General features: G+C 40.9%; 1 protein-coding gene across 5 annotated transcripts in view; it reads right to left on the bottom strand.

Annotated features, from left to right (window-relative positions):
- Positions 1–22,366, bottom strand: part of LOC100220115 (protocadherin alpha-C2) — a 95,324-nt gene that overhangs the window by 21,072 nt on the left and 51,886 nt on the right. For 3 of the 5 annotated variants that reach the window (XM_072935281.1, XM_072935279.1, XM_072935282.1), the window contains exons 2-3: positions 17,513–17,571; positions 15,302–15,390 (exon numbers count right to left, since the gene is read on the bottom strand). In XM_072935281.1, the coding sequence (XP_072791382.1) occupies positions 15,302–15,390; positions 17,513–17,571 (148 nt within the window). The remainder of the gene's footprint in view (positions 1–15,301; positions 15,391–17,512; positions 17,572–22,366) is intronic. The other 2 variants (XM_072935284.1, XM_072935283.1) reach the window with 1 other exon arrangement.

Genomic DNA, 22,366 nt, shown 5'->3' with positions numbered 1-22,366 from the left:
AAACATTCTTAGAGGGTGTGGGAAGGGAAGAAGAACACAAATGAGTTCTCTCTTGTGAATATGCTCAGACAACACTGCAGCCACATGCAAGAATGACTCTGCCAACTGGGATAAATCCAAATAATGGCGTCTCCTGGTGCTGGGCTTCTTCCCCTCAGCCTGCAATTGCCCAGCAGCCATTAAACATTAATCCAGCATTGGTTCTCCAATCTGGTATTGCTGCCCATCAGCATTGCTGATTACATTGCAGCTGGCAGCACAGCCCATCTGCAGTGCAACTGGTCATTGATCAGGCTGCCCGGCAGCTCTTTGTGGTGAGGATCTGCTGAGCCTCTCTGGGTCTGCAAAATCATGCCATGGGTGTCATCTTCATCCTACATTTCCACATTACCACCTGGATTCTTGTACCTGGTTTAAGACTGGATGGCTGCTCTATCCAGACTTGGAGTAAATATTTTTTCCATACCCAGATCACTGCTGGTCTTTCCCAGCAAAGAGCAAAGGGTATAGTCATGGGTCTGGGTATTTTCACTTCCAGCTGCAAAACAGCATTTCCAGTAGTGATGATCAAACTACTCAAATAACAGTGAAAAAGGAACTTGGTGAACATAGTTCAGCTGATCTCTTTAATTACCTGCTCAAGGAAATGACAAATTAAATGTAACACATCACTTCTCTCCAAAAGAATTTGCTTGGACTCACAAGTTCATGTGACCAACTGGGATGCTATCATTGTCACCAAAGGAGACTAAATGTCAACCAAAAACTCATCTTTTTTTTCCTGATTTTTAGTTTCTTACTTGTTTAACTTGTTACTGCTGCAACTAATCTGCATTTCATCTGTAATTTCTAAATTTGATGTATTGAGTGCTACAGTTCTATATTCTTCAAGCAGATTTCTAGTCAACATTCTAGTTCATAAAGACACTTCAGACCCAACAAATTTTAGAAGAAATAATATTTTCAGGGCATTATTATACTTCTCAACCCCCTTATCAATTGCTTCATTATTCTTAGACATAGTATCTCTTTCATTGTTTGTGTTTTACTTACTCAGATAATGAAAGTCCTTATCTTTCTTTGCTTTTCATCATCTGTTCTGATCAACTCTACAACAGGATCAGTTGCTCTTTTCTCTTTCTGCCTTGTTTTCACAAGTCTGATTCTCTACAATCACAACAGTCCTTTGTTCTGAACATGCAGTCCCACCCATTTAGTCTGTGGTATCCCTAATCCCTTTTGTGCCAGTTTGAGCTCTCAGCAGCAGCTAATTGAGTTGAAAATCGAGCCTCCCTCCACAAGCCTCTTCAGGCAGAGTGGTTCCCTGAGCCAGCTAATTCTGTATCAGAGAAGACTTGATAGAGCACTGGAATATATGGCAAGAACTAACAGAAAAAGCAAAACAAAAAAAACTCCCCAAGTTTCATACAATAGCCTGGATTAGAAGGGACCTTAAATCTCATCTCATTCCAAACCTGTGCCATGGGCAGGGACATCTCCACTACACCAGGCTGCTCTGAGCCTCATCCAACCTGGCTTTGAACACTTCCAGGAAGAGACCTACACATGTAAAAGCTGATAGGGAACTACATAAAGCCACTCATTCAGTACACATAATCTCCCTGAAATGCATGCAAGCTCTTCTTAAAGTTGAAACACAGCTCTTTCTAAAAATTAAAATTATTTGCAGGTAGGACTACAGATATCAGGACAGAAATCAGCTTCCTAATGTTTTCTTCAAACTGGATTGTGCAGCTTCCACTAAGGAAGGAAAAAAAGAAGAGGAAAAGCAGCAAAAATCTGTCATGCTCACGATATCTGTGCATTACAGACTAGGGATTTGTATTTTGGTTTCCTAGCAACTCTGAAGGCCAATTCAGCAGTGATTTTATACTGAGCACCAGTTACAGGGTTGCTTCAGCTCTTCTCACAGAGAGACTTCAAAATCTTTAACTGCCTCCTTCTCTCCTTTAATGCACAGGTAAAGTGCAATTTTAGGTGACTGGTGGATTAGTAACACCTGCCTTTTCCTTTTACCTACATTCCATCCTCTGATGATCTTTTATTCCACATGAAAAAATGATGAAGAGCTCTTAAGCTAGTGTTTAATCAAAGTGGTCAGGGGAAATGAACAAATGGAAAGGAGAATCTGCAGATTAAAATGAAGCTATCATCAAAGAAGATCAAAGCCAGAGCTGACCTCACATCACAGCTATGGAGGACCCAGATGCAGTTTCTGCAATGTCTGTTACAAAAACTTGCCATCTTCAAATGGGAGAAAAGCCAGGCAAGAATAACGAGAAAAATTCTAGACCTCGAAGAGCACTAAACTTTTAAAACTATATCTGGCATATAATTGCAAAATTCATAAAAATGCATCAAGAATAAACACTGGGAGCATCAGTATTTATGGCTGGGAATATATTTTCCACTGAGAACAGCTCCAAAGCTGGCAGAAACGCTCCAAGCTTTCCATCACGCTGTCTGGCCAAGATGCCTCAGAGAAGATCAGGAGATGACCTGCATGGATTGAGCCTGCACAACCCACTGGCCTCCCTGCTGGGGCTGCCAATTAGTTTCAGTTGTGAGAGTGTTTTCTGCGATGTGGCAAGTTGCCAGTGGGGAACTGGATTAAGATCACCAGATTACTTTGCCTGTCAGCCCAGAAGTAAAGCAGTTCTCTTTTCCATTTGCTTCTGGATAGGTTCAGCTGCAGTTTGAAAGCCTGTGCACCAGGATGGATGCACTGATTTACAGCATGGACCAACAGAAATGTGCTTTGTTCTCCTCCAGACTTCACTGCTGAAAATAGTTTTACTGTCTAACTGTACCTGCTCTCTTCAGAGGGGAAAAGGCAGGGACCCAGAGAGTCACCAGCATGTGTGGTCCTTGAGAAACTGTCACCTTTCTTGCCCCACAAAAAACCAGTTCAATTAAAAGCAAAAGGTGATGTTCCTCATGGTGCTTTATTTCTTCTAACTGAGGTCTGGGAATAAATGAAGCAGATAATCTGACACTAATGTTATTAATTTATTTTAATTCTTTGGTTTGCAGCTACACATGTGGGAGACTCTGCTACCTATTTAGCATAAATTTGCAGCAAGATAATAATCTACTGAGAACAGATAATTTTCCCCATGAAGAGATGACATTATTCATGGCAACTAGAGAGAGCAAATCACCTGGAAACCGAATCAGCAGGGTGCTGCTGGCCCACTCCTCTTGCTGATAGTCTGTGCATGCTGCAGTCACAGGGTTTTAGAGAATTTATCCTCTACATGTGACTGAAGACGTTTGACTCCAGGCATTTGGCAGGGACACTGTTACCATGAGAGTCTGTCTGCTTCTATTGTCAGAGATGACAACAGGAGCGGTCTGAAATGGTGCAGCCTGGACAATTCAGCTGCTGTAGTTATTAATTATGACCACTTCACCCCCACTATGGGTGGGCAAGTTGATTTACCACTAAAATGACAGTCCCTTGCTCCTGGGAGCATAAATCACAAATGCAACACAAGGGAGTGAAAATCGGAGAGCAGGAGGGAGGAAAATGTACTTTGCAAATCCTGAGATGTGTTTAATGTGTAGTGTTCCTTGGTAAAGAAAATTCCAGTTTGGATTATGGTTCTTAAAAGCAAAGTTGTAAGGTCTACAGACAGAGTTTGAAGGAAAGTTTGGGGAGATATAGTTTGTTCTTAATTTTTCAGTATTATGATAATATGTTTATTTTTTATTTTGCCACTTTTCACTCACAGCCTTTGGTCAAAGCATTTCATTTTATTCTTTCTTACAACATTCTTCCTTTAAACTCAGCTACCACATTCAAATGATTATGTGGAACAAAAATATCATAAAATTTAATCAAAGGGACTAAAGAAGGCTCATGGCTTTCCTGATTATTTATAAGCATAGTCTGTGTTCTGGATTTTCAAGTGCCACTCAGTGCATTAAAAATCTGCATATGAAAAAAAATGCTGAAATGACTTGAAGATCAGAGCTTGCATCTTGGAAATAACTGTTTAGTTTTTCAAAGTTTAAATAATTTCACCAGAATAAGCTATGCAAAGGTTCAGGCACTAGGCCAAGGAGGTGTGGTAACAGGATAAGAAGCCATAACTTCAGGAAAATCCCTTGGCCAGCTCAAGTAACCATAGGGACAAATGCAGAGAGGGAAGGGCAGAGACTTTTCTTGCCCTTAATTGTCTAAGTGAGCCTAAGGAGATTAGCTGCACAATTAGGATCTAATTAGTGCCACTCCCAGCCAGGACAGCAGCCTGTTTTCCATGTGCTTCAGTGACCTATAAATGGAGTTTGAACTCCCTGTGCAGCCCCTCAAATCCCACCTCATCCGTGCTACAGGACAGCACCCACACCACCACAGAATCTGGGAATCCATGGGCACAGGATTTGCTTGGCAGGAAACAAATTCTTGCTTTTTTAAAAACTCCTTTTCAGTACAGCCCAAAAAGAAGTCATGCAAGACAGGCATGACAAAGAACTGGGATACAAACAGCAAATTGTAGAAGGGCTTGGAGTGGAATGGACCTTAAAGCTCACTTAGTTCCAACCCCCTGCCATGGGCAGGGACACCTTCCACTGTCCCAGGCTGCTCCAAGCCCTGTCCAGCCTGGCCTTGGACACTTCCAGGGATTGGGCAGCCACAGCTTCTCTGGGCACCCTGAGCCAGGGCCTTAGCACCCTCTCAGGGAAGAATTTCTTCTTAACATCCAACCTAAACCTATTCTCTAAGTTTGAAGCTAATCCCCCCTTGTCCTGTCACTCCACACTCATCCTTTTGAAGCACTTGTCCTGTTCCTAGTAACCAACTCAAGAAAAAGATTTAAAAAAATAATTTCATCATATTCAAACCACTCTCAGTCAGTTCTGTTCTAGCTTCAGCCTCCAGAGCTTTTTTGTGGGATGACCTGCTGCTGTTCACTGGTTTGTTCTGGTCACCTTTTGGTATCTGACCCCAGTCCTGCATGCTGAGTGGGGACACCCAGCCTGCACTGAGTCTCCTGTGTTCTCTGAACCTGTTTTATCCACCTGTGCAGACACAAGCAGCACACTCTTTTTCTCAGCATAAACACATAGGATCAATTTCCACAAGACCACAAAGGGTTTCTGGTGTGTTTTTTTTTTTTCCTTCCTAATCAACCCATTTATTTTGCTAGTTGCGTGCATGCTAAGAGGGGATGCTTTTAGGGATGGCTGACTGTAATTGTATAAGACAAGAGCAGAGAAGCTGCATTCAGACTCATTTCCTCCACAGCCAGAGCCTTGATTTTCTGAGAATTAAATCCTCATAATGAAGGGGAAGCCTTTGTGTGCTGCTATTGCTGTTTTACATCTCTCATTGCACCCTGTGAGTGCACACAAGTAATGACTGAATGATTTCAGGGTTTAGCTCTTGGAGTAAAATCAGTATCTCCAGGTCAATGTTACATAAATAGGCAGAATGTGTGCAGGTAAAGCATGCACATACTGCTTTTTCTGCCTTGTGCAGCCCTGTTCTGGAGTCTCAGCAAAACCAGGGCACAGCCAACAGATCAGAGAGGTTCACAAGAGAGAAACATCATTATAGAATCAGGGAATGGCTTGGCTTGCAAGGGGCCTTAAAGACCATCTCATTCCAACCCCTCTGCCATGGAAAGGGACATCTTCCACTCTCCCAGGTTGCTCCAAGCTCCATTCAACCTGCCCTTGAACACTTCCAAGGATGTGGATTCCCAATTTCCCCAGGGAACTTGTGCCAGGACCACACCACCCTCAAAGGAAAAAAATTCTTCCTAATATGTAATCTAAAGCTACTCTGTCATTGTGAAGCCATTCCCCCTTGTCCTGTCACTCTGGTAGAAAGTCTCTCTCCAGTGGCCCAGAGGAACAGGCAGCAGCCTCTGCTGCCTCTTTAAAAGCAGGGCTTGGGAGCTGCTAAAGGTCAGACTTCACAGGCAAAGGGCCTGTGAGCACTGCAGTGAAAGAGGAAAAACTGCAGTGCTCAGGAGGTCCTGACCTAATGGGCTCTGCATGGCTCAGCAGCTGGGGAGGAGCAGGGAAGGAGAGCCCCAGAGCAGCCTCACAGCGCTGGTACTCTTCATTCCCTCCTGCTGCAGTCAGAGCATTTTGGGCCAGGTGGATGCTGCTCACCGTCCCCACACAGCACTCTGTGATAAGAGTAATTTTAATTTTCCTGTTTTTCCTCTTTTTAAGCCAGGATAATGACCATGTCCTTTCCCTTGTGTTCCCAGACTTTTTCTGCCCTGCTCATGTCAGTGGCAAGTTCCTTGAGGCAAGGCTTGTCTTTTGCTGTTTGTGTGGGCTTGGTGCAGCACCATCTGACCTGAGAGGCACTGCCACACTCCAGCATGAACAACAGACGCTGAAGCAATGCCTGGTTACAAAAATAAACACATGAAAAATACATTTATGACCCTTGTGTGCAGCAAAGTGCTGCACACAGGCAGACATCCATTAAGAGAAGATTCAATATCACAGAGTGGTCTGGATTCCCTCAACCTCTTTTCTTCTTCGACCACTTGCAATATAAATACATTCCAGACCAGAATTTCTTAGGATTACTTAGAAACATCCTTATTTTATCCATCTATTTTCTATCAGATAGTGAATTGTATATTGCAAGAGATAACAGGGTTAAACTTCATCTAAGATGATAAATATCATAGGTTGTTTTAACATTTACTTGAGTATATTTTCTTTTAAAAAAATCTAAATAGAATAACATTAAGTCCACAGCAGTAGAGAAAGAAATAAAAAAACACCCCCAAACCATGCACACAGAAGTGAGGCACAACAGGGAAAAAATAAAGCAATTGGAAAAAATTTGATTACCATCAATTCCCTGAAGTACTGACCAGATAAATACTCATTTAGTTTATAAGTTCTGACAAGATCACAACCCAAGGTAGTTCAGCAGCAAGGGAGTGATTTTTCTATTTATTTATTGAAACTGCTGAGAAAATAATAAAGACAGGAATCAAAATCCATGTCTTCTGTGTAGCTACAAAATATTACCAGTAGGCAGACAGGGCAAACTCACTGGTATTGTTATGAAGATCACAAAGACCAACATGCCTAAAGCAACAGACAGTGAAAAAGTTGTTTAGATTTGAAATTCCAACTTTATTATATTTATAAAATAATTTCCTATCAGATGTCTAAGAACTAATTGCATGTTCTGGCAAATGTTATATTTGCCTCCACCCTGCTTTTATTTTTTGGCTCAGTTATGAGAAATATTTTTATTTTTTAAGTGCAAATTTAGCCTCCATTTTGAGGAAGCAAAAAGATTATTACAGAAAAAGATGAATTAAAGAGACAAGGACTTACTGCTATTAAACTTTCTCCCAGTGCTTAAATATAGAAATTATAGCCAGATAAACTGCTTACGTAAAGTCTCTTTATCACTTCTTAAAATGATGAAGTCTGGAGCTGCAGCAGCTTTTGCTCACAGTTTCAGAAGACTTTCTTCATATTGTTCAGTCACAGAAAACCTCTAGCCTTTTGCCCCCTTTACTCTTGTTTCATTGCTGGTTTCAGGAATTTTGCAGGTCCCCTGGGTTATTTACATCTCAGCTGGAGCAATCAGTCCTGCCTTTAGGAAACCTGCATTGAAACAACCACCCCATGTGGGGATCAGAAATTGGACTTGATCTCCCCTCAGGAAAATTCAATAACTGGCTCCAGTCAGGGACAAAGTGGTCCTAATCCAAAAGGAAGGAAGCACATACACAGGGACTGGACTAAATGATGAGATGCACAAATGCATTCTGGGCCCAATGAGAAAGGTAAATTCTTCTCACAAATATTTGCAGCAGGTGAAATCAAGAATTTGCTATAGTAGATGAAGACATAAACTCTTCCAAGACCATTCTCTTTGACAGCCAAAATTAACACAAAATCTTATTCATGTATATGAAGTCAAAGAAACCACACAATTTAGAAGTTTCCAGCATTAGCCTTTTCCAAATTCTGATGAGTCCTATCCTTTTTTTCCTTACACTGAGCCTTCAAGGACTAAGGTATTAAATCTCTCATCCATGTCATCTCATTTACGTGGTACACCCTGCTGAAAAATAATGGACCCCTTGATAAAGATCACAAACACTATTTCAGGTCAGTCATGAGGGTTTTGCAGCTAAGAGGAAAATAAATTAACAGAAAGTAAATTTAACTTTAGCCAAGTCATCACTGCAGTTTCTGTATAATATCATCTATCATCCCCTCCTCTCTTTGCTCACTCAGCTGAGCAGAAATCTAAACTAACCTATTAATTTAACCTAATAATTTACCCAGTCCTGTCTCCAAATATTGAAAGTCCAAAGTGCTGGTTCAGCCACAGTTTGGATGGGGTGAGGCAGATGAGTTCCTGGCCATAACAGTAATCAGCTTTTTAAAAATAATGATCTGTATGTCAAGCTGCATCTGTCATAAAACTATGTATTTTGGACATGTTCTTTTGAAGAAGTCCTTTTCATTTGAAAATGCTTTTTTTCAGTCCAAGTAGCATTTGAAATTCTCAGTCCTCTCCAGCTTCCATCAGACTGTCAAAATGAGAAGCATTTATCCCTGAAAATTCTTAGTTCAGTATGAAATATTGAAAAGGTGATGTGGGGCCAAGCTGGTGACCTACATTTCAACATTCCTGAAATAATAATACAGAGGGGAGACAGTGGAGAGATGAGCAGGAAAAGACCAAAGTCATTAGATGAAAGCAAAAAACAAGAAAAATTAGAGGGAGAGAGGTACATACTTGGTAAACCAGATAGGTAAGAAGAAAGGAATGAAAATGGAATAAACAGAAGTGGAAAGCCAAAAAGCAGGAAGGTTTTAGGGAATGCCCTGGGAATAAAATGTTCTGGGAGCAGGGGCAAAACTGAGGACTTTACATCATGTAGAAGGTCTCAGCAACTGGCTGGAATTGACTCGAGAATTCAATGACCAAAATCTAAACAGAAAATAAAAGAAAGGGATTTAGCCTTATATAGCCCTGGCAGATTATTTCTATTTCAGTTTAGGCAGTGCACTGCAGCCACACAAGCAAGCTGGCATGATTTCCTTCCTCAGACCCCGCTGAGCTGATAGATACTGCAGCTTCAAATAATTACTTTAGTGTGCTTTAAGGGCATGATTTTTTCCATGATTCAAGAGGCTGTGAACCAAATCTCTGTGATACTTTCCTAGAAATTCTTAGGAGCTGCTTAGGACCTTCATTTTGGGAATTTATTAAATCACTGTTTTGAAGACTAATTTTCATGAGAAACATAAATAACTAGGCTGTTCTGTATTCCCCCTCTTCTGTTCTTTAAAATATTAAATATTTTATCACAGTGTTTCTTAGACCACTAAAGATGTGAATTTTAGGGCTGATATTTGGCTTTCTATATATTTCTGGTTTTGAAGGTTGGAATTATGGAATTCCATAGAAAAGTGGTTATTAATTTTAAAAATAGAGATAGTCTGTAGATGTGCACAGCTGCATTTTCTATCTCCTTCCATTTTAAACAGCTGCAGCATTCTGTTTCTGAGAACAGAACCTGGTTCTGTATTCTGGGTTCCTAATAAGCTATTATCTTTTATAGCTTTAATCAATGAACTGCTAAAGCTAAGCCAGAGCAGTGCTGTTATTTGTAAATTAACCTTTAACTGTCTCAAAGAAACAGCGCTTTCAGCCCCTGCACATTTTTTGCAGTGACTGCTTGATGAGTCTCAATCACACCCTTTTTCTGCAGGTGAGGAAGGTCATTTGAAGAAAGAGAATAGAAATTCACTGACATTTCAGGGGGAAACTGTCCTCTACTTACAGTCACAGTGTAAAGCTGCATCATAGGAAATATGTTACAACTTAGGTCTCATCACTCTGTGAGTTATTTTCTTAGGCTCTTTCTCTTTAAACTGGATTTTTAGAAGACTAGTTCAGTAGCCAAAAGCTTTGTGACAGTACTGCAGGGCTCTTAACAGCTTGTCCTGTAATGCCTGCCTGATTTCAAGCCAGTGTCTGTTCTAACAGTGAGACTCAATCCCCCCAAAAACACTTTCCATTCCTTCTGTGCTGCTGTTACAGGGACTCAAAGATCAATGTGAAATGGTTATTCCATGAACAGAACAACTGCAGTGCAGCTCTCTGTCCCACTCATCACAACCTCTCACCCAAGCCCAGGGTGCCAATCTTCTTTCCAGTACCTGTGCTCAGTAGTCAAAACCAACAGTGCCATTCTCAAGGCTATCTGCCTCCTGCAGACCTTCTAGCATCTCTTCCAACTCTACCAGATCCTCTGTGCTCATCTTTCTATACAAGAGTTTTACTGGTGGGATGTGAGAAATGGAAAGATAGAAACTTCCACAGACACTGAAGGGTTTGATCTGCAGCCTTGGGAGAAACTTGGATTGATGTAAAAATAAAATACACAGATATTAAGCAGAAAAATCATAAACTTATGTTCCTGTAGTTGTAAGTAAGTATGTGCCTTAAGTAAGAAAAAAACTGTATTCATAAGATGACGAAGGGTTTATAAATGTAGGTGTGTGGTTCTGTAGAGTAAGCTGAGAGTTTAGATGTAATAGAAGTATAGATAGTAGCCTATTGAATAAATGTATCCACAGTGCAGCAAAATTAAGTAAAGGTGATAGGTTGGAAAAGCAAAATAAACTGTCCATTGGATTAGAAAGTTCTATATTGTCTTGTAATGAAGAACTTGTGACAATTTTGAGCTATGGCCAACTGCTTGCTCTCTTAAATCTCACGACCTCTGAGGCTGATGTTTATCTGAGCAATAAATTGTTTTTAGCCCAAGTGTGGTCCCATCCCTTCATTAATTAATAGTGTTCCCTCTCATGTCCTTAGGTTTCTCTGCTCAGATCTCTTCTTGTACTATCACCTCAAATCTCATCTGGGCCCTTCTCACAGTTTCATTGGAATGAAGTATCTCTTTCAGATATAATGTTCATATTCAGGTTGGATTTACTTGCTTGACATCCAAATTAGTCTGTGAAACAGATAATTGGGAATGCCACAACTAACAGTGGATAATTATAATGATTTCTTTCCATATCAAGGCATTCTTGGACATTTTTCTTAAAATCCACAGAAGAACCCCTGTCCTTTTTTCACTGTTTTCCCATAGGCATTCTGTTCACAACACCCTACCCCAAAGCAGCAGGACAAAACTCACTAGGAAGACTGACTTCATTTTTCAGGAAATTTTGCTTATTTAACATATTTACAATTTGTTCACATTTAGTTTTCTGAATTCATAACTTATTCTGCATATCATGCCCCATCAATGGACCTTGTCTGCATTCCAGGTGATTGCAGCAGGAACCTTCCTCTGAGAGCAGCACAAATTGATTCCAGAGGAACTGTAGTTCCCAGTGTAAGCCCAGGGCAGTCTAGGAGTATGTGGACAAGGAATATCCCTAGCTAGCGTGGCACATGTGAGAAGGCCACAGGCAGGAATTAAGAAACAACAGGAAAAAACAGAATAAAACCAGGAAAGTTGTGAGATACATAAATCTCAGAGGACAAATGCTGAAAGATTCAGATTTAAGGTGATGAGATGCAAAAAGCTTTGTATAAAGCGACTTTATTTATCATCTTGTTCCAACTACCTGCCATGGGACACCTTTCACTGTCCCAGGTTGCTCCAAGCCCTGTCCAACCTGGCCTTGGACACTCCCAGGGATCCAGGGGCAGCCACAGCTGCTCTGGGCACCTGTGCCAGGGCCTGCCCACTCTCCCAGGGAGGAATTTCTTCCTGCAGTGCTCCAAATCACTCCATGATGCTCTGTCTGCTCTCCTTGGGAGAGCCCAGGCAGTGCAGACAGGTTAAAATAATTGCATTGCATCCAACTCTGGGGCCCCAGAGCAGGAAGGGCATTGATCTATTGGAGCTTTAAAAAACAGCATTACCACCTCCCCTCCCCAGCTAATTCCCTGAGAAAAGGAAAAGAAATAGCAGATATATTTAGAAGAATGTTACCACAGCAAAATCAGAAGTACAAAATGAGTGTATTTCAGGATGGCATTTGCCTAGGCAATCCTAATTCTGTCTCTTGTGCATATTTATAAGGGTAGACACTGAAATCCTAATTTCCTGAAAGTCCATGGGCTATTTTACATGGACTTCAGAGATGCCAGTATTTCACCCACAGCTTCATCTACACTCTTACCAATTTCAGATGCTGATTTTATCATGAGATCCTTTCCTCTTTTACAGAGCTGTCTGAATGGAAGTCTTTTATTTTCCCTTCTCTACATATGGTGTGTGGCCCAGTGTCTTATTTACTGCACATATATAAAGTCTACATTGAATACAGGATTTGAAATTTCTCATGACTGTTTTTCATCATAAATCCTTATTTTATTCCCGAATCTTATATGTGCTATGAAAGCATCTTTAGACTGTTTTTGTCTAGCAAAAATGCATTTTGAAGCATTTGCATTACACCACTTCTGTTTTGTAGATTTGAACCAGCAGCACAGAGAGATACACACAGATTTGTCTAATGCCTACTAACTCTAAGCTCTGAATTATTCATACATCTGATTTATTCAGATATCTTCAGTGTTTTATGTCTAGAGCAAAATTTCTGTTCATCTTAGCTTCTGTTATGAGGTCTCACCATTTTTGCCAATCAAGCTCCATTTATTCTGAGTTAGTTAACAAAAAAACAGAATTCACTTACATTAGTGGTCATCTAAAGTCTGATAGAATTGCCAAAACTGCCAAAGGACATAGAGCAGAAACCAGCAATGTGTCTTCATTCCCTGATCTCACTATCTAGCATGTGAGGGACTAAAAAGATGCCCCAGAGAGCTAAACTCAAAGCCAGAGGGAGTTTGAACCTTCTTGTCCCACCTCACCCACAAATCTCCCAGCTGCAAACCTACAACTGTTTGGACTTGTGCCTAAGAAGAGGAAAACACAATTTTAAAAATGCCACATCCAGATTCACCATTCTTTGCATGGATGAAATATTCAGTGAAATCAACAGGCATGCTGTCAGTCAAATAAAAATCAGATTTTGCTTGGGCAACACATATTTGCTGAAAAACATGTGAAGATGTTGGAGTTCAGCTATATATTAGGAATTAAGGATTTACTGATTTAACACTTGACTTGTTATTACAGGTCTTGAACCTAAACCAAAAAAGGAAAGAAGCACAGAAAGAGATATCTGTGGGAAACTATAGGCAGGATTCTAAAACTGTGGTAGTAATTTGCTAAATATATGGTGCAGTGATGCTACAAAAGCTGACACAACCTTTAATCCTGAGATTGCTCCATGAAACACCTGTTTGCTATTAAGGATCAGGGACATCTAAAGCTTTTGGCTTTTGACAAAGAAAGGAGAAGAATATTATCTGAATCCTGCTACAAAAAAAAAAAAAAAGAAGAAAAAAAAAAAAAGAAAAAAAAAAAGTCTAATAATGTAATATAAGGGTCACTAATCCCTTGGGAGAGGACAAAGACAAAACAAAATAATCTTCTTTGTGCTGGAATACATTCATCGTACAAGTGCCTCACAAGTCATGGAAGGAAGCAGCAATAAGAGCCAAGGGTTACTGCTGCTCAAACAAAGAGATCTTCAGGTTCCCAAAGCAAGTCTAAAAGGACAAGATCCAAAATAGAACAGCAAGCAGGACTCCAGACAGGGGAACAGGGCTCTGGGACCCAAATGCCACTGCACCTCCTCAGATGACAGAACCATCCTACCTTCGCATTTAAAATTCTGGTGCTTGGAAATTGGCAGCACCAGCATGAAAACATCTGGGAGAATGTTTGTATCCATGTTGAACTGGGTATGAGGCAAAGCACTGAGTGCTCAGTCAAGGATGATCAGTGCAGCCAAAAGCCTGAGGGAAGCCTTTGCAAAGGTTGGAGTGTTCTTGTGGTGACATTTTCAAATGCAAGCTCAACAGTCACACACCCTTCATATTCTGCAAAGGCTGTGTGTTCCTGCAAAGCCTGCAGCAGAAGGAAGGGCATACAAACCCCAGCTGATCACAGCATAGGGCTCCATTATATATCAAATTAATTCCCAAATCTGCTTCTGCAAACAGCTCTTCTGCAAGACCAGTGCAGGTTTTGCTGGGCACCATTAATTTGTGGATGTTGTAACTTGATTGCAAATCCTCAGGTTGTTCCTCAGCCCTTTACCCAGGTGAAATTCACATTTAAATAGAAAGAAAGGTTTGCACCAAAAAGATTAAATGAAGTAATTATAATTTTTGCTGCTGGAGACCCCACTGCCAGCATTTGAGCTGCCTCTGTGTTACGGGCATCGCTCCTCATGTCAGTTCCTGACTGAGTGCTCACAGAGCTGCCATGCAGGGCTCACCACCCTACACAGGGCATCCACTGAGTTTACACTTTAGTTTGGACGTGGCTGAAAACAGTGACTGACTGCTCCTCTGTGTCACTATATTATTCCTGCTCCAAAATCAAAAGCGGGAATATTTTTTTTTGTCTGCACTGTGAAACATCCAGATGGGTTTTTTTCCTAAACTCCACGAGAACCTTCTGCCAATTCTTCTTCACTGCTGTGAAGTCATCAGTCAGTGACAGGGTAAATTAAGCTACATTCTAAACCATGCTTTTTGTAATTTTATTTTGATAAATAACATTTTAGTTTCCATCAGCATGTATTAGTGAATGAAAATAGCTAGAAAAAAATTAGGTCTGATTTCACCACAGAAAAGTAAAATGAGAAGAGACATTCAAAGAGACTTACTGGCTTTGTAAAAATAACAAAGGGAAAACTGATAAGCTCCTAGCCCAGTTTTGCAGTTCTTTTGAAATGGAGGGCACACCAGCCCTGAATACACACACCTGAATGCACACATCAGAACTGAAGCATTATTCCATTATCCCATTACACAAACCAGTAACCTCCAAAAGCAGGGTGAAAACTGGGATCAGGGACTCTTATCTCCAGCGCTCATCTGAGACTGAGTAAAGAAAAAGATGTATTTTATGCTCTATTGTTCTACTCTATTTCGATTCCACAGAATAATTTACAAGACCTTTATATCTAGATCACAGAATATTCTGAGTTGGAAGGGACCCACATGGATCATCAAGTCCTACTCCTAAGGGAATGGCTCATATCTCATACAGGGACTGAACCCACTACTTTGGGGTTCTTGGCACCATGCTCTGAGCTCATCTGAGGGTCTTCTCTCAGTGGTATAAAACAGAGGAAAATGTAAATAGCAGCATTAGGAGGTCTACTGCAGTTAACATCAGATCATCACAGATATTCTGGATTCTCACATCCTTACCTGCTGTAGCACTGGAGACTGTTGGCCACTGCTGATCAGGCCCTGCTGCTCCTCCACGCAGGACTCCTGCCTCCTCCATATGCACAGCACTGGGTAAGCAAATATCACAGTTGGGTTATACAGCTCCCTTCTGCCCTGGACTTCACAGCATTTCCCTTTCCTGCTACTTTTTAAAATTCATAGCTATTTCTCACTGTGCAGCTACTCCTACAGTACTGCATGATGTTAGCAGCATGAGAAGCAGCTGTTTTGACTTGCAAAAAATACCTTTGATTATTTACTAAAACCCAGTTGTGGAATAACTTACAAAACAAACAGACCTGCAGGACACTTCGCTCTCATTGACTGGGTGTCACTAACAAGGAAGTGACACATCTTTGCTATTAGGATGTAGCAACATTAGGCAAATGATTAAAAAGTTGGATTTAGTTCTGAGCTTCTGTTATTATGCCATTTTAACAAATCCCACCTTCCTGGGTTACTGCACATTTCTCGTGAGCAATTCCAGAAGAGAAATGCATTTTCTCAAATGCAAAAACTAATACATCAAATTTTATAGTGTCACATCATGAGCACTGGGCATCAAAAGCACCAATTTGCACCTTACATGGAAGGAAAAGAAAAAAACTGCTATTTTTAATAAAAAACCAAGCATGATGTTTATATGCTGTTCCTTAAGAGAAACAGGATTCTGTGGCTGTGCTCCTGCCTCTGCTCACTGGCTTCACACTCCCTTTCACACTTCCAGCTGAACTTAAGGGCCAGTTTCATCCAAATGTGGCAGGTATTGAGGGTATCAAATTTCTACAAGTTTTATGAAAAATCAGCATTTAATGAAAACCATCAACTGGGCAGGGCTCACAGGCTCAGAACCTGAGATTTCAGGTAAGGACAGGGGCTGCTGATGTGAGAGAGCAGAGGAAGGTGTACAATTTCCCAGAAGGGCCCCATTAGTCTTGTGGATTAAAAAAAGCTCTTCCTTTTCATTAATTGCTCAAGTGGCTTCAGATAACATCTTGTACTTTGTATAGAAAGGAATGTGGATCCACAAGAGCATGCCTGACTCAGGACCAGCAGATAAGGTGCTCAGGTAGGCAGAATTCCTTCTTCAGGATCCTGCTCCCCACACTGTTCATTGATTTTGCAGTTATGGATTACAAAATAATTGAAAGCCACAGCAGGAATATATAAGAAAGAAAACAGCTTGCCCAGGAGGCCACAAAGTCAAGCTTGCTCTGTCTTCCTTTGGTTTTAGTCTTTGAGGTTTTGATTCCTTTTTACACAGCATCTCAAAGTCAGGTGGGAGTCATTCTGTGTCCACACGCACATGAAGCACAGTGTGACTCTGAATTTAGGATTTCAGTCTCATAAAAACTCTTGGATAAAGGTACAGCACCACTGCACCAACAATTCTGAGAAACCCATACAATCCTGCACTTTGTGATGCCACTAGGAATGACTGCAACCTCAGAACTGCCTCTACACCTGTACAGGAATCTTATTCATCACATCAGATTACACCTGAACATAGAAACAATTTACTAGGCTGCTCAGAGGGAGTAAAAATACTGTTTGATTTAGGCTCTACAGATGCAATTTTAGTATAATTCTCTTTATCCAAGTGTACTGAGTAGAAAATCATAGCAGACTGCTTGCAGTATCAGGCAGCAGCTTTTCAAAGATGTCTAAAGAGATTTGGACAAAAGCCTCACTTTTCCTTCTTTGAAAATCCATCTCATATCTTCAAAAAGTCCTTTCAACTGTATTAATCTTCTTGATTGCACCATGTGGTTAATGAACCTGCTGCAGGAGCAGCTACTTTTATGGTAATGTGAAACAAGAAGATGGAAATGCAGACTGACTATTGAAACATCAGCACTGATGATCACAGGGAGCTTTAAAATAAACAAAAGGTATATAATGACAATTAAATGATTCAATAATTGGAACAATTATGCCTTGACTGTCAATGGATACAAAAGCAGAAGGTAAAAAGAAAGAACAGCACAGCTCTACAGCAGTGCAAAAACAGCATAAGATGCAAGTCAGACTGAATCTGTAGCACGAGGAGATTGGAAGTGACAGCAGCAGAACTCAGGTGCTTTCCATCTCAGCACAGATATCATCGGTCTACGGCATCAGAAGAAACTTTGTCCTTTTCATAGAGGAAAAGGACAGAATTCCCCTTCTCTGGAGAAACACCACACATACCTTTGCATTCCTGCCCTCAGGGATGCAGAGTAGCGCCAGTCCGGATTGGGGTGTTTTGGCTGTAGAAACAAAAGCCCAGGACAATGCTGTTAGTGGCAGTAAAACATTCTAAAAAGCATCTGCATCTGGCTAATTTTGTCAGAAAAACCTATATGGATATAGTCAGTTTTTGTGAATTGCCAAATCTTCCTATAAATCAAAAGAAACTTTGAAATGGGCACACAGGGAGTGTCTATGCAATAAATTTGTCTGCACAGCAAGGCCTGTGGCTAGAGATGATCTCTGTGGAACAACTTTTAATGCTGCAAACTGCTGGAAAGTTATTTCATACATTCATCAACATTTTGGGCATAGGATAAAAAAAACCCCCCAACATCAGAAACCCAGAAAATACATTGTTTGTTTACCTGATAAGGTGAGGAAACTCAAACTCCTGCACTGAACATTATCTGCCTGAGGGTGTATAAATGTGAGGGGACGTGGGGCAGTGAGGTTTCTGCTGGAATTCAATGTACTGCAGAGGACTGCAATGGATGGTATCAGATTTGCAGACTGCAGCAAGTCTTTTATTAAGGACAGACATGTCCATAATACCAAAACCTATTAGATTCTCCATATTCATGAGAGGGCATAAAAGGTAGAAAGGGAAAATAGCCAGCAATACCCTTTGACCAACCAACCTCAGCATATGCTGATGTGCTGCAGCATGACTTGCTAAATAAGGAGATAATTAAGAAATCCTCTGTTGATCAAAAATTGCTCCAGAAAATAGTTTTCACAATGTCAGGGGACTGTCACTGTAATTTTCATTTACATCCTACGAGTGCAAGCTCAGGTCCCTTAAAATTAAGCCCTGAGGACATACCAAGGTTATTTCTCAGGATACTAAAAACATTATTCTGTAGGTGATAGTGTAGTGAGTGTTTAAGTTCAGGCACTGGAATCCAAAGACAGAACTTATATCCAAAAACATAATGGACTACATTCATTCCTGATGTGTCTTGCACAGTGCCAATCACACAAATAATAAATGACAGTAATGGTTTAATTCTCTTCAAATTATTGGAGGCAGATCAGGAATGAATTTGACCCCATTACTTGAAAGAGAAAAAGAAAGTGTTGAATGTTCTGAATTATTTAAAGCCAACTCTCTTTCCTCTTGAGGTTTGGCATATGCTTTTCCCTGGATCAATAGGTTTTATTCAAACAAAAATGGAGCAATTACAACTTACAGTATTGCTCTATCACCACACTTCCCAGGTCCAGCATCACTCAAGGCTGAGATGCTCTTGGATGATGCACATACAAGTATTCTTTATGGTCTGAGTTACACAAAAGGGAGGAGGAGGCTGCTGTTTGCAGCCACACATTAGACATCTGTGCTAGCAATTTCCTTCCCATTTAGCCCCCTGTTCTCTGTCATGCTCAGGTTCTGCTGAGTTTAGCAGAAAGTGGTTTGACAAGAAGCCCATTATGCATGGTTCTAGTCTTTTCTGATTAATTCCATTTTGGCCCAATCCCAGGGATGTCAAAGCAACTCTAAAGTCAACCACATAGTACCAGTCAATGGAAGAGGATAGAGAACACACACTGATCACTTCCTCTCCTGAGTTTGCCTTTCTTGAGTATGAAGGGTGCTGACACCAGAAGATTTGTCTTTTCTTCTGCTGGGGCTTGTTTTGTTTTGTTTTGTTTGGTTTTTTGTTTTAATAGCAGGGGAACTGCTGGACTTTTGTTCTATTTTGCAATTTGAGAGGTGCAGGTTATTAGCTTGTACAGGCTTGTAGGCAATGTGAGGGGGAGGAATCTTACCACAGTCCCAGGCAAAACACAGAAGAAGTGGGATTACAGGAAAGCACTGAAAAAGTCTGACAGGAGTTGGGTAGGAGTGAGAAAAGAGGAAAACGACCACTCACTCACAGTACATAGATTTTTGGGTTTTAGATGAGAGCTTTCCAACTCTTGAGTAGAAGACAAAAATCTATGTTCTGTTTGCAATGGGACATCAGATCTTAGATAGGTGATGGTGGCAGAAGAAACTCATTAGTTAGAAATTAAACATTTTTTCACTTCACATGCCTGGACCAAGACTCCTCATGTCAATAAAAAAGAAATTAAGAGACTGGTATTTTCAAGGGTTACTGTCCAGAAGCTCTGGGATCTTGTGGCTATTCCCAAACAGTTCTCTCTTTGCTATGACTCCTTGAGTAGGGCTGCAGTGCTATTCCCAGGGGAGCAGAAGAAGGAAGGAGGGTACAGGATGAGCAAAATGTACTCTGGAGGTGGAACTATTGCCACAGTTGACCATCAGAGGTATTAAAAAATACCAACAGGGGGTATTTTTAACTATGAAAAAAAAAAAATCAATATCTGTGACTTCAAAAAGAAGTCATTGGAGGAAGAACCAGAGCACAAGGCAGTTGGGCAGCAGCCTGCCTTTGTGCAGACCTATTTTCACCCACTTTTACCACGTGCTTGCTGCTTGACTGGGTATTTTCAGAGCTCAGCAAGTGGCACATTTATCCCACACTTGTGTTACCACAGGTCAGTGTCCTGTAACTGACAAAATCAGCGGAATTTCTATTTTGTCAGCATAATTGGCTTATCCTTTTGTTCTGCTACAGACTGTAATTCTTTCAGTTTTCCTGACCATAAGAGAAAAGTTGTTTCAATACATCTCTAAATGAGACTGGACTAGAAAAGCAATAAAGTATGACCAGTAACAGAAGTCGAGCACAGCAGAAGCAGCAAACACGTTCAGTAATATCTCTCCCCAGCTCAGCTGCAGCAGTGTTGCTTCTCAGAAATCCATGAGGAATTCACAGTCTAGAGGCTTGGGTTGGTTTATATCTCTGGTTAAGAACAGTCCACCTTCAGCAGACCTCTCCCCAAAACCTGCCAGGACAGCATCTCAGGGCAGAGCTGGCTCCTCAGGCAGCCCCAGGGGCTGCACAGCAGCTCTCAGTGGGTTCCTCTGCAAAGCCCTGTCCCAGATTTGGCTGGGAGATGTGCAGTGTGTCCTAAACCAACCCCACCAGGACAAGGCACAGCTGTGTGAGTGCACAGAGGGGGCACAAAGAGGAACACAGGCTCTGAAGGGGTCTGGGTGCTTCCCAGTTGTAAATCCCCACATTCTCACTATATCACACAATGCTGATGAAGACAATATTGTTCCTTTTACCTCCTCAGCTCATTACAAGATTCTGTTTATCACAATCCAGCACATTCTATTAGATTGAAGTTAATTTTAGCTTGCCACTTCCCTCAGAGATTTTGGGAAGCCACATAACAAATCCAGCAGTCCTGTCAGTAGGTGAAAGAAATCCCATGATCCAGCACAGAGTAATTGCCCATTCCCATTTTTCCCATCAGTTGATTTTTCTGATTCAGTTACAGCACACCACCATTAGAGTGTGAGACAAGTCAAAATCTATCCAGGTGCCTGTGGAAGGGGTTATCACTGCACCTCATGCCACCAATTTGCTCCTGCTGCTTCTTCCAGGCACCAGGCTCACATTCTGCCAGCCACATAACCACAGACATCAGTGGTGCTGGTCATAAACAACCACTGGGAAGCCTGATAATGTGAATGCATCATGTAAAACAGAGCCATCTTAGGAGCAAGAAAGCTCCTGCAAAATGTCACACAGTTGTTTTCAAGTGGGTTAACTGAAGAATGGTTTAATTGGTTTGTGGAGAATAAACTTAGTTGAAAATGTATTGTTACATTTTCCTCAGCTCTCTTTTTTACCTAATACAGTAAGAATTTCTCCCTGGGGTAGGAGAAATTTCTGGGTTTTTAGAATATTGCCCTGATCCCATGTTCAATGAATCAATGCAAACACTACCTTTCACTTCAGTGCTTGCTAGAACAAAACCTGCTTGAGGTAGAGAAGCATGAATCAAATATTTACAAACAGTTACCAGATGCTGAGACTCATAAAAACATCCTGCTTCACTCTGATTTCCACACAAATGCACAACAGAATGACATAAGGCATATTTATCAAATGGATCTGCTTTGAAGCATTAATAAAAGCCTTTCAGAACCCCTAACCACATAAGGCTCTACTTATTTTCCAGTCAGACAATGCTGACAGGTATGAGGAAACAGAGGCTTCTATTCCTGCTTTCCTTGTGTAAATGTTTAGAATTAACTTGATGTGGAGAACAAACTATTTAAAAATGTGTTTATCATTCAATAAATCAAAAAGGAAACTGGGAAAAGGTGTAATTCAAAAGCCCAAAGTCTGGGAATGTTCATTTGCATTCCTAACTCTGAGAAAACTGAGGTGAGGGAACAGACAAGTGCTTCTGTAAAGTACATTTAATGAATTCCAAGAGGAGGAAAACACCTCTGCTTAATCTTGGATGCAGATTTCTGCTGGCACAGCAGAAGCCTCAAACCCAGTGCCTGACTGCCCTGAAGTGTGCTCTGAGCACTGTCCCTGCTGCCATTAAACAAAAGAACAAACATTTATAGTTAACCTTTTCAATGTCAGCAGGGCTGGAGAACTTCTTAAAGGCTTAAGTTCTTGAACTGGGATTGTAAGACATTCCACCATTAATACCTTTAAATCCTCTGAGAGAAATCTCCTGGACAGACTGCTACAAACAGTTATGTGGGGTTACCAGGTTTAGACACTTCAAAACATGCTTGCATTTAAAACAGTATCAAAATGTGTTCAACTCAAGTGTTGCTTTCTTTTTTCCATGTGTTTAGCAAGCTGGTTCTGAAGTGAAAAACACAGAGAAAGAGACAGAAGCAGAGCAAACACTGTAAAACTCCAATGGATCTCCTGAGTCTTACCACCATCACTGTGAAGTTTTTTTTCACTTTCTTTAAAAGTGTCC

Source organism: Taeniopygia guttata, chromosome 13, assembly GCF_048771995.1.
Source record: "Taeniopygia guttata chromosome 13, bTaeGut7.mat, whole genome shotgun sequence".
Lineage (NCBI taxonomy): Eukaryota > Metazoa > Chordata > Aves > Passeriformes > Estrildidae > Taeniopygia > Taeniopygia guttata.
Note: the sequence above shows the minus strand (reverse complement) of the source record. Positions and strands in the feature narration are given on the sequence as shown.